General features: G+C 46.9%; 1 protein-coding gene across 4 annotated transcripts in view; it reads left to right on the top strand.

The window, feature by feature from the left end:
- The first annotated feature begins 431 nt into the window (after nt 1-431).
- LOC8040089 (histone demethylase UTY) overlaps nt 432-12062 on the top strand; it is a 231962-nt gene continuing 220331 nt past the window's right edge. For 2 of the 4 annotated variants that reach the window (XM_040223442.3, XM_040223439.3), the window contains exons 1-3: nt 452-642; nt 4939-5005; nt 7562-7886. In XM_040223442.3, coding sequence (XP_040079376.1) covers nt 566-642; nt 4939-5005; nt 7562-7886 — 469 coding nt within the window. In that variant the 5' untranslated portion in view covers nt 452-565. Of the gene's footprint in view, nt 643-4938; nt 5006-7561; nt 7887-12062 lie in introns of all 4 variants that reach the window. The other 2 variants (XM_040223440.3, XM_040223441.3) reach the window with 2 other exon arrangements.

Below are 12062 nucleotides of genomic sequence, written 5' to 3'. Positions count from 1 at the left end.
AAGGAAAGTGTGAGAGGAGGAAATGGACGCAACGCTGGCGGGGGAAGTAGGATACCCCTTCGCTAGCGTTGCGTCTGCTTCCTCCTCCTCCACCTCCCTTTCCCTCGCCCTACCTTATTAGCCTGCAACATGCTACAGAAAAAGTTAGAAAAAAGGGCTTTAAAGAAAATAAGCGTGGTTTATTTTGTTGTTATGCTAGGTGGGGCAAGCTACCGTTCTTTATAAAGTGTGCAGCTCTTGCTATTTATCCATTAATTATTTTAGTTTCGGTTTCTGCAGTTTTAAATTGTAGCGTAATATTTGAAGAAAATTGCATTTAGAAGTAAATTTTTAATAAATGTATTATATTTTTTTTCAGTAAGCGATATATATTTAAATATAAACAGAGGATTTTCTTTTCACTTTTCGATGTCACCGGCTCGTCATAGCCCACTTCACGGTTCAAGCTGGCAACGTTCATAGGCGGCTTTCGGCACGCCTATGCTAGCTGTGCGCTTTCCGTAACTATGTTAGCTGCAAGAAACCTTATAAAGCTGTGAAAAAGGGAAGAACATGCGAAATTGCCATGTTGCCTGAGTCCGAGAAGTTCGTTACCGTGCCTATATCGCCCCAGGAACTAGCTTTGCTGGCGGAAGTTGATAGGTAAGTCGCTATTTCCGGCCCAAGGACGGCCGTGTCGATCGCCCTTCTCGCTTGACATGTTGTCGGCAATTGTTTGTTGCATGGAAACTAGAACAAAGTTTGAAAAACGCATTCCACGATTTAAAAAATTTCTTCAACGTCCCGTTGCGATCGCGGCTAACAAGTCGCTCATTGTCGCTCATGGAACGACTGTCAAGTTCACTTTCCGGGGTGAGGGGGTCAAGTGTTTATGTTTGATACTCGCTTGGCATGTGCTTCGAGGACTTGTACATAACTGATTAGGTCGGATCCAGCGCAACTAGGTGTAATTTCTGGGTTTGAAGAAGCGTTTAGGCTTATTGCTGTCCTATCGGTACGCCAGAACCGCCCCAAAATCGCGGACTACGTGAAATAACGCGTAGAATGAGCCATGTTTTGTGAGAACCGGTCGGAAGATCATTTGTGTACGTGCTGAGACACGTACCTAGTTGCACGTTTTTTTCGTATGTCAGTTCTAGCTGACATGGCTGAGACTTGCTCGGGATTCCAACTGTGACCCAGTGAAATATAAGTCATTCCTCGTCAGCGCTATGAATTCCTTGGATGTGTTTGCTTGACCTTTACTGTTGTCTCTTATTTTTATGATTTCTATATTCGTAAAAATAAGTTATTTCTGGGCTTTCATAATGCCTCAATTTCCATAAGCAAGAAAAGCATCATGGTGTAGTGTCTATGACATGGGTCATCAACCTGGGTTCTTAGGAACACCCAGGTTGTAGCCCTGGTCGCCGGCATAGCGACCACGAAGAATAGATGCGTACGCGTCGAGCTTCGAACCCATAATCTGATCTTTATCGCGATGTGGATGCTCTATATACAAAATGACAATGTTGCCGACACAACATATTCCCTCCCTAAAAACAACAACCCAAAAAACTAAATACAAAGGAATAAATAAAAAGGAAGTGTAACTGATAGTAAAAAACAGTGACATAGTTAGTTCATTACAAAGTCTCTCTGCCAGGCAGGCTTTCTCCTCAGCAGAGGTGCTCTCGTTGTCCTTGTATTGATCTGGGCCGAAGCTACCTCTGTGTGTGGGAGTGGAAATCCATCCACTAAAATGGCCTTGTTTGGCTCACGCAAATCTACGCACAGTCTGATAGTGCCGTCCTTCTTCTTTACGACCACAATTGGAGATATCCATTCAGAGGCTTCGACTCGTTCAATGATTCCAACTTGCTCCAATCGGCGCAGTTCCACGGACACGGTGTCCCGCAATGCTAAAGGCAGCGGCCGCAATTTTGCCGCCACGGGCTTAACTGTTTCCCGCCTCTTGACCTGGTGAGTGAAGCCCTTCACCAGACCCAGCTTGTCGGTGAATAAGTGTGAGAATTGTTTCTGCATGTCAGCAGGTAGTGGATTCTCGTCGGTTCGCGTGTGCAGTCATTGCAAGGTTCCTCCTTCAATCTGAAGTTGTAAATTGCAGATTGCATCTAATCCGATGAGGGTCGTCCCCTTCGCCACCACATAAAATAGTACGCAAGTCGAACGCCCCTTGTAGCGAACGTTGGCGAGGAATCGTCCCTTCACTTCGATCTTGCAGCCCGAATAGTCCAGCAGGTTGACAGGCGGCGGTGCCAGAGCCAGTCGCTCGCGATAAATGTCGTCGGTGATGATTGACACTGAAGAGCCTGTGTCTACCACAAAGCGCAGACTCAATGTCTCTACTTCCGGATCGGCGTAGATGCCACGTTGTCCGTTGTCCGTTTTCGCCTAAAGTACGACGTCACAATTCATAGTCTCGCTGATTTCTTTCACGTCCAGGCCCTGCGTCGTAGTGCTTTTGCAAACCTTCTCGAAGTGCCCGGTCTTTTTGCATTTCCGGCACATAGCTCGTCGCGCTTTGCAGCTCACTGAACTTGCCACATGACTTGCCCAGCCACAACAGTAACAACGACGCTCCGTCACCTCCTCTTTATTTTTTTTATACTTTTCAGTAACGCGATGCACCGCCCCCTCAGCTGCAAATTCTTTCAGGTTGCGCTGGGTGTCCTCGTAATGCGTTGCCATTGATGCGGCCTTTTCTAGTGTCAGCGGTGCCCCTTCGAACAGCAGACGTTCCCGCAGTCTGCAAGATAAAATGCCTGATACGAGTTGGTCCCGAATCATCGTCGGTGGTGCTATCATACTTGCATTTGGCGGCTATCTCGTGCAAGCTCGTGATGTATCCTTCCATCGGCTCGCCTGGCTGCTGTAATCTCTGCTTGAATCGATGTCGCTCAACGAGTACGTTAGTTGTGGCTGCAAAATTCCTCCTTACGAGCTTCAGCGTAGTAGTGAACTCGTCCGTGGTATCTCCACAGGCAGGCTTGCTTTCTTCCGTCGCACCCGCAGTCGCAGACTTGCCTTCCGCCTCTGTGGTCGGCTGCTGCTGAGGTGGGGTCGACGTGGCCACGACATTGTACTGTCGTTGTCCCTCCACTCCAAGACAGTGCAGCAGGGATGGCTGCACGCCGCGACGCCTTGAACTCGTCCGCGCCAGAAGCCTCAAGAAACCTGAGGAGCGTTTGTTCTCATTGCGGCCACGGAACGGGAGGCTGGCCTAGCGTTTGCAGAAACGGCAGCGGCGGCGTAAGCCCGAAGTTCATGATGGCTTTTTATGGTTTTCTCCTCGTCACCAATATTATGTTGTAGGCCTGGTCGCCGGCATAGCGACCACGAAGAAGAGATGTGTACGCCGCAAGCTTCGAACCCAAAATCTGATCTTTATCGCGATGTGGATGCTCTATATACAAAATGACAATGTTGCCGGCACAACAGATTTCAATATTCGTAAAAATAAGCTATTTCGGGGCTTTCATAATGCCTCAATTTCCATAAGCAAGAAAAGCATCATGGTGTATTGTCTATGACATCGGTCCTCAACCTGGGTTCTTAGGAACACCCTGGAAGTGTCTTTCCGGTTTTTAAAAGCCAGTTTACAGAATCGTCTTCTGCCGGGCAGAAAATCGGCTCCCAGTTTCCTTCTCTCCATTCCCTCTCCACTCTTCTCTCCTTCTCTACCAACAGGGGTTAATCTCTGAGCTACTCCCTGCAGAAAGGAGTGCCACCCTCTTTCTCGAATAAAAAGGAGGAATTAAGGGAGAGTTTCTTCCTTTCGAGAATTTCCCCCTTTATGCTTGTTGGTCGGCCATTAAGCATTATTTTAGCGATCTGAGCTGCCCTTTGATGTGCATTATTGTTTACAAGGTCTGTAAGCATCTGCACTTCTCTGCTGCATCAATGCTGATATTGGGAAGGGCTCCTTAGGTGTCAATCAAATCAAAAGAAATAGGGTTTTCTCAGGATCGAGTAGTTTGGAAACACCCGGTCTATGCAGGATTTTGTATTGACGCGTTGCCAGAGAAAGCAACGCATTTTAACCCTTTGACGGTCACCACAGTACAAGTGCAGCGATGATTACGCAGTTGAAGGTGACAGCCTAAATACGAAACTGTGCGTATCACAGGAGGTGTTGCTATTCAACATTTCTTTGGCAAACTAGGAACACTATATTCGCACGGTGTTTCTCTGTGCTGAGCAATTTGTAGTTTCCAAATTGTATGCTTTGCACACATGATGCTCACTTCACATATGAGCTCTGGTGGCATTATGTACACTGGCTCTTTCAATTCAGACTTCCAACGCTTTTTGGAATTAAATTCAGAGGATGGGAGGTCATCATCTGATAGAGAAGCTCTGTAAAGTACCTCCTGTTAAGAATCCAAACTGCTGGAATGTCGCAGAAGTGGACATGTCAAAATGAAACAGAATGGAAGAAAGGTGTCAACTTTTCGCCTTCAATATTTTCGTTTGATGCTTCTAATCCTGAAAAGCCCTCAAGTACTGTATGTACTCCCGCTAAATTAAAAAAAGAAAACTGTGCATTGATTATTTTTTGTACTAATGTTTTTGGTGACAAAACCCGACCACTGGGAAACATCTCTTGGGAAAAAAACTCTACCACCAAGGGGTTGAGTTTGTGTTGCGAATCATATTCAGGTTGTTTTTTCTTCCTTATTTCTCATTCGAGAAAAACACGCAGCACTTCTTGGGCCTCAATGCAGAGGGGCACAGTGCATTATAAAACACATCAACATTCTCATGGCACACCACTTCTGCTTTTAATCAATTCTACTCTGCTATAGTATGCACAAAAAAAAAAGATGTTTAAAACCATGTGTTCTGGCGTGATATGTTTGCAGTGAGATGAAATTTGGCAGTTGTAATGTGATATAAGTATGAAGTTCTTACTTAGACATATTTGTCAACTTTCAGTCGTCTATTTGGCTTTCTGAAGCTGAACACGCCGGAGAACTTCAAGAAGAAAGCCCTGATCCTCAAGGTGCGTGCCTGTTTGTGCTCGGCTCTCTTTGCATTGGGTAGAATACCCCGTTTAGTTTTTGAGTGCTTCGGCGTCAATAATACACTGAACGAAAATGTGCAATTACGAGTAGTACAGGGTGCAGCAATATAAGTTGGCCCAGTGGCGTTCGGGTCGGGTTGGCACAAATGCCATGCGGGGATTCCTAGGTCAGCTAACTCGTTAAGAAGAGGTTTGAAAAGACTGACATGTTTCCTAGTTTTGCAGCGTGACAGTCAGTTGCATAGCCTACCGCGTCGGATGCATCCCATGTGGCATTTTACCCCTTTAGGTTAGCACTAAACTGGACCAACTCGTATTGCCAAAGGCTGCCCCTGTCCGTGGGCTCTGTGTGTATCAACTAGCAGGTCGCAGTGTGGTTTGCTGTCAAAGGAATGCATCCAATCCTTTGCCAGCAGTCAAGACAGGGTTGAGACTCCCTTCAGATTTGCATCGTAGCAGTGCAAAAGAGGGGGGATTAGGTATTACTGACTGTTGTGTGATACCAAACCCTTCACTTTGGTTCTGTTAAAATGTATTCACTAAGATCTACCCTCATTGAAATTTTGTTTTTTTACGACACACAAGTGGTGACAAAATATTCCAGCGGGTCATTTTAGCTTAGAAGTTAGGGAGCATATTTCTAAGATGTGCATCTAGAAGTGCTTTCTTTTTGCGTGTGGCAAGCGGCTTATGTCTTTGGGAGGACCCAACAAACTGAAAACTTGTTATACTGGCCTGACGCGAGCACACCCTTTGCCAACGTCTTGACGTTGGAACAGCTGCAACTCTGCTCTTCTTTGCAACTGCGTTATGTCACATTTTGTTGTTGTCGTGAAAAACGCAATTTTCTCGCACTGGATGAACACAAAATTATGCAACACTGCAGCCCCGAGCAGTTTTTTCCTCCTCAAACCTTCATGAGATTCACCGCTGCAGTCGTCGGTTTCAATCTCGGTGACTCTTGTCGCAGTAATCTACAACCCGTCAACGCCGTAATTGCAGGGAAGCTTTTCCTGTGTGAAGTAGGCTTTAGCCACCTCGTCACTTGCGCTCAGGGTTCCATGTTTTCGGTATGTGTTGATTAACCCCGAAAAGTAACCTTAGAGCTGGTTTTTGCTTAATCAAGAGAAAAACAAAAAAGTTGTATTTTTCTCCCACAATGTGCGAAGGAACGTAATAGAGAGCTGTAGCATGGTCGCACAATGTGGGTGGAGTGGTGCCATCACGCACCTGAGGACGGAGGTGCGAAGTAGTTAATTCTCATAGATGTCGTGGTTGGGGTCGTAGATGCCACTGACAACCGCGACCAGTGCTCGGTAATGCATGAAGTGATTAAGCGTCGTGGAAATTTCTAGAACCATCCAATATTACACGTAGCAACTGGACACTGCCAAATTGAAAGTTTGTATAACGTGAGTAATGTTTGAAAACAAGTCTCTCAAGCAGACACTACACAATACTCTCCTTTCGTAGCACCGTTACTGGAATACTATGTCCCGTTCTCTGTGACACAAGCTCCGAGAAGTGCTATTTTTTTGTCTTTTGTCAAGGGTAGGCACGGAATCTGTCGAAGGAAATACCTCAAATAAACACCTCCTGTATTTGAAGAAAAATAAACCCCGACAACACGGAACTGGTGCCTACTTATAAGCCGCAGCATGCATCTCAGTTTCTAAGTAGCCGGCGGGGAAGCCCAAAACCCGACCTCCCTGGCTTCGCACCAAGAGCAGACAGAAGGGTTTTTTCGTAGCAGCGATGACAACCTACGAGGTCGAATCTCTGTAAAGTGTCGCCTGTAAAGCTATCGCTTTGAAAGCCTCAAATTGGAGCTGCCTTTTAATAAGAAGTACCCAAGCCTCGGGGGAAGTAACCTTAAACAGCACCCGTATTTCGGGCTGACCCGGTAGACAGCCCTCACTGAACGGTCTGTGAGCCTGCTTCTTTCATCGGCAACCACAACTCTCACCTCGTTTCCTTCTCTCGCCAGTTCCAGGATGTTTGCCGAGTGTTTGGGTAATGTGCATGTCCTCTCAGGGTTTGGGAAGCCCATGTCCTGTTCTCTTTGACACAAGCTTTGAGAAGTGCCAATATTTTTTTGTCCGTTGTCGAGAGTAGGTACGGCATCTGTCGAAGGAAATAAACCTAGAATAAACGCCCCCTGTATTTGAAGAAAAATAAACTCCAACAACACGGAACCCTACTTACAGGCCGCAGCATGCATTTCATCTAAGCCTAACTCCTTACACGCTCTATACAGCATGACAGTTTTTCTGCTGTTTACGCACCTTGTGTGTTTCTTGAGCCACCAAATCCGCCCATTCACTTTGGCTTCCCCTCAATCTCAAGTAATCACAGCGCGCGCAAAGCTGCCTCTTCATTGCGCATTCTACATACATTCTCGCTGTTTTCCTTTGTTTGGCCCTACCCTCTTTACGTTCCAATGTGCCATACACTTGTTCTGGAGCACTTGCTCGCCATACGTAACTGCGATTGGTGCACTGAAGTAATCTTTTTTTTACCCTTCCATCTTGCCAGGGCGTCCGTCACCTCGAGCAGGTGCTGATCAGTCACCAGCAGCAGCGGAACAAGCGCACCGAGGGCGCAGATGCCGGAAGCAGTGACCGCGAGGTGGCCAGCCGCACGTCCGCGGCTGCGGCACAAGGGGCGGAGGGGGTTGTGCCGGGAGACGGGGTCTCGCCATCGGACTTGAAGAACGCCGACGCACCGAAGAAGGACCCCGAGCGGAAAGCCAATCTGGTGGCGGGGATGGTGGCCCCTCTGCTGGGCATGAAGGACCTGGATCCCAAGACGTACTGCAAGTTGGGACACTTCCAGCTTCTCCTGGAGGACTATGCAAAGGGTGCGTGTCTGCTGTTTAAGCGTCATTTGGCTCGGGGGGCTAAAGACGGGTGCGAAACGCGGTAAATCGGAAGCGCTGACATTGGTTGTCCCGAGAGAGAATGGGAGAGAGGGAGTGAGACAAAAGAGCAAAAAAGAGAGCAGCCGTTAGGTGGGAAGTATTCGACGACTTGAAGTTTTTTGAGCGCTCGTCAGCTTCATTTTTTTTTATACAATGCGCAACGGCTTTTTCTTTTTTTCACTGGGAAGTACAAGATAGAATTAGAAAAGCATCTAGTGCAAGCCTTGCGAGCGACGTTTTTCTGCTTGCCCGTATACCCTAAAGGACTTATTTTTCACGGGTTCAATATTTCGCGATTTAGGTAAAAGCTGAAGTTTTGGAATAATTCGCGGGCTCTAATTTTTTTGACGCAGTGGGATCTCAGTATAGATTCCAATGTGTTTAAATTTTACCAAGATTGGACCTATTTTTTGCGAATTGCAGGCAATATGCTAACTTCGCGAAAATTAAGTCGTTTACAGCATTTTAAAGCATTGCCAGTAATCCGTGCCCGTCGGGACCACCGATGGAGCGACCAATATCCGCGTCCACGCCCTGCCATCCCAGGGCGGCCGCAATGCGTGGGACATTCTTTTCTAGATGATCACACTAACCCTTTGGTTTGGCTGTAATGTATTACGGCTGGTCCCTGGTTTTGCAAAGAGTCAGTGACAGCTTGAGATCTGCAGGGTAGGGCTAATTATGTTCATGCGTCTTGCTTCGGTGATTTATTTTCCGGCACTTTTATCGGCTAGTGCTTCAGTCCTGCTGACTATAGTAAGTTACAGGTCAAGAAGGTAGCGGCAAATGCCCCTTAAAGGGATTCATATATCCCTCCGCCACCTCCACATCCAATAGCGTCCCATCGTTTCCGTGACGTCGTGGCCAACACGGGAGAGTGTTGTGCCGTCTTGTGAATATTTACTTTATCTTTCGACCTAGAGTTGTGGAAACCACGAGAGAGAGATTAGAATTTCCCTCCTCCGATGGAAACAAAAACGACTTTGGGGGGTTAGGTTCCCCTCCGATGAATACAAAGGTCGCTTTCTTAAAAAGTGGGGGTCAGAGACAAGTTGGCATCACTCTTTAGCCATTATCCGTTCTTTGAAGCAGAACAAGGGGCGTTTCCAGGGAACTATTTTTTCGACTGCGGATGAATTTGAAACGGGCGCATCACGCTTATAGGAGGAGCTTTCCTACCTTCTTGACTTGTAACCAACTTTAGGAATGACGATGAGGTGCTCGGGACTGAATGCGCCCCGTGTTTCTTTTAAGCTCGCATTGACCATAGTAGTTTGCATGCCCACAGAAGTACTACACTTCATTACCGTATTCACTCGAGTAATAGCCGCACTGTTTATGAAGAAAACCTGACAGCTCACTTTTCCACAGAGCATGCGGCTTGCCAATCACCGCAATCGGCAGCATGATTCCAACGGTTTACAGGACAGAGATAACGGCTTCGCGCAAAGATACCATCCGTGAAGATTGCATTTATATGTAGAATCGCGTTCTCAATATGGTTATTTGCTATGTTATTTATGTGCAACGCAATGATTGGCTCTGTATGTGTTCTGCGGTAAAGTAGACGAAAGGGCCATAGTGCGGCTATTAGTTAAGTAAATACGGTACTCGAATTTGCCGTCAGCTTAAATTGTAGCTACGAGCAGACAGAGTGCTATTAGAGTGGCCTTAAAGTTTTGTATTATTCTACTTTTTTCTTTTAGTACCGTTACACTTTAACGGAACTTCTGTAGGAGTGGTTATGCGCGAGGCAAAACAAAATGGGGGCAGTCATGCATGCGCGGTTAATTAAAAAAAGAAATAGCGCAAAAAATTAAAAAAGGAAGCCAGCTTGAAATGGAACATGTCTACTATGTAGTGCATGCAAATCTGAGCAAAACTAATTTGTTCCTATATAAGGAAATCCACGTGAACACATTTAGCTTTCAAATGAAATGAATATTGTAACGGACGAGGAAAAGGAAGAAGGGGAGGTCGTGTGTGGGACTAGGGACTGTATTCTAGGGTGCCCGTTTTGCCCATGAGCTGAGATGCCCACAAAATTTTGGTGGCAGCGATGGGACTACAAAATGGCAACTCAATCGGAGGAAAGTGACATGATGTAAACTTCTGTGACGATGCAAATCATGGAGCGGTTAGTTAATCTGCTCGCCGCAAGGAGTGCTACGAACATTGTGGACCTGCTTGGAGCCCTCAAGAATTGCCTCGTTACCTGTCTGTCTCTGTTGGAAATTGCGGTCGGACATCAGGTTGCTGATGTTAGGCAATGCCTCAATAAGAGCCTTTCGTCCGTGGAATCTCGGGTTCAACAGACTGAGCACCACGGATTACCACTCAAGCTGCCGGCATTCAATGGGCAGTCGTTTTGGCAAGCCCTCATCATCTAATTTGAAACCGTTGCAGACTTCTGCGTGTTCGACGCAACGTCTACAGCTTGTACAAAGGTGGCCCAGTCGAGGGTTCACGCTGCTGCGTGCTTGGAGAGCATGTCTGCAACAAGTCGTTCCTCATATCAGCTACTTGTAAAAGCCCTAAAGTCCCAGTTTGGTGATGAACTTCTCGAGCAATTTCAGCTGACTGCTTTAAAACACCACCGCCACAGCACGGACATGCTTCAAGAGCTAGCTGACGTAATCCTGCGAATGGCGAGAAGAGTGCTCGTCGAATATACGGAAGTATACGTGGAGCAGATAGCAACAGCGTCCTTCATCAATGCAATCGAAGACATCGACATTCAGCTTTTTGTAAGACTCGCCCATGCAACCACGACTCGTGCAGCGCTGACTCGCACACTCAAAGTTCAAGCAGCCAACAAAGCAAGCGACATGGTGTCAACATCTCGAATCCAGCTTCCGGATCTGGCTCTACGATCTTCTTCGATTCATTCAAGTAGATGTCGTTGTTTCACGTGCGGGGGACATTCGGCACTTAGCTCGATCCCGCCCAAAATGCTTGGCCCCGTGCAAGACCCAACCTGTACCAATTCCAAAAGTTCCCAGTGACAGCGAGCCTGGCAAGGTTGAATCTCATGTAGTGCATCCTGTCCCTCTGGGGGCAATGTCACCAGAGGGACATATGAATGCGGTAGTCAACACGGGAGGCGCAGTAAGTCTAATTGATTCTGCTTTGTTGCAATCAATGAAGTTGCACCATGCCCAAAACACTTCCTGGTACCGTCTGTCTTATATCTGCCAACGGTTCTACAATCGAACACGACAGACAGATCTTGTTAACTGTATAAACCTGAGGGGCAAGTCAAGCGTCCCTTTGTAATAGTGCGCAAGTTACAATGGTCAAGGATGCTTGGCTGCGACAGGTGTTCAAGAGTCCAGCTCTCTCTATCGTTTCGAGGAGCTGAACATTGTTTGGCAACCCCACCGACTTTGAGTATTGGCAATCAGTCTAGTTGGTCAGCAGCAGAGTTGCCCCTTGAAGATAGCGGGAGAAACAAAAAACAACTTTGTGGAATTCTTAGAACTTAGTTGATGAATTTGCCTTATCATGGTCCAGCTCGAAACACCTGACGGAGGCCGCTGTGGCCTAGGTATGTTCGACTGTCACAGCAGCTACGACATTTGTGTCTACACTAATGGTCAATGGCAAACTAGAGAAGGTGTTCCATATTGTCGCAGCATCAGACATTGCTGTACCTAAGTTATTTGCAGTTTGGGCTACAGCCATAACCCCAGGTTCAATGACGCCAAGAAATATCCTAGTTGAATCACTGCTACAATTTTGTCCTGGGAGAGAACTCGCTATACCTTGCTGCTTTGTTTCTTGCTAGAAGGGGAGCTTGATGCTTCCAGTTTGAAGCCTGACGAACGGTGACCTGCTCCTCTGACTGAGCTTCTTAAAAAAGAATCCGCAGGGGGGTGGCATGCAAGGGAGCAAGCTTTTTTTGCTGATATCAAAAGAGCACTTCTTGAACCACCAACTCTGGCTCACTTTTTGAAGACGCACTGACATTCATTCACACTAATGCCAGTGGCAAAGGGCTTGGTGCTGTTCTTCTCCAGAGGGACAGTGCAGGAGTAGAACATCCCGTCATGTATGCGAGCCGCCAACTCAGCGAACCAGAAAGTCTCTGTCAGTCTTCAGAACTCGAGTGCCTCG

Source organism: Ixodes scapularis, unplaced genomic scaffold (genome assembly GCF_016920785.2).
Source record: "Ixodes scapularis isolate PalLabHiFi unplaced genomic scaffold, ASM1692078v2 PGA_scaffold5__190_contigs__length_132052651, whole genome shotgun sequence".
NCBI lineage: Eukaryota > Metazoa > Arthropoda > Arachnida > Ixodida > Ixodidae > Ixodes > Ixodes scapularis.
This window is presented reverse-complemented; position numbering and strand designations above follow the sequence as displayed.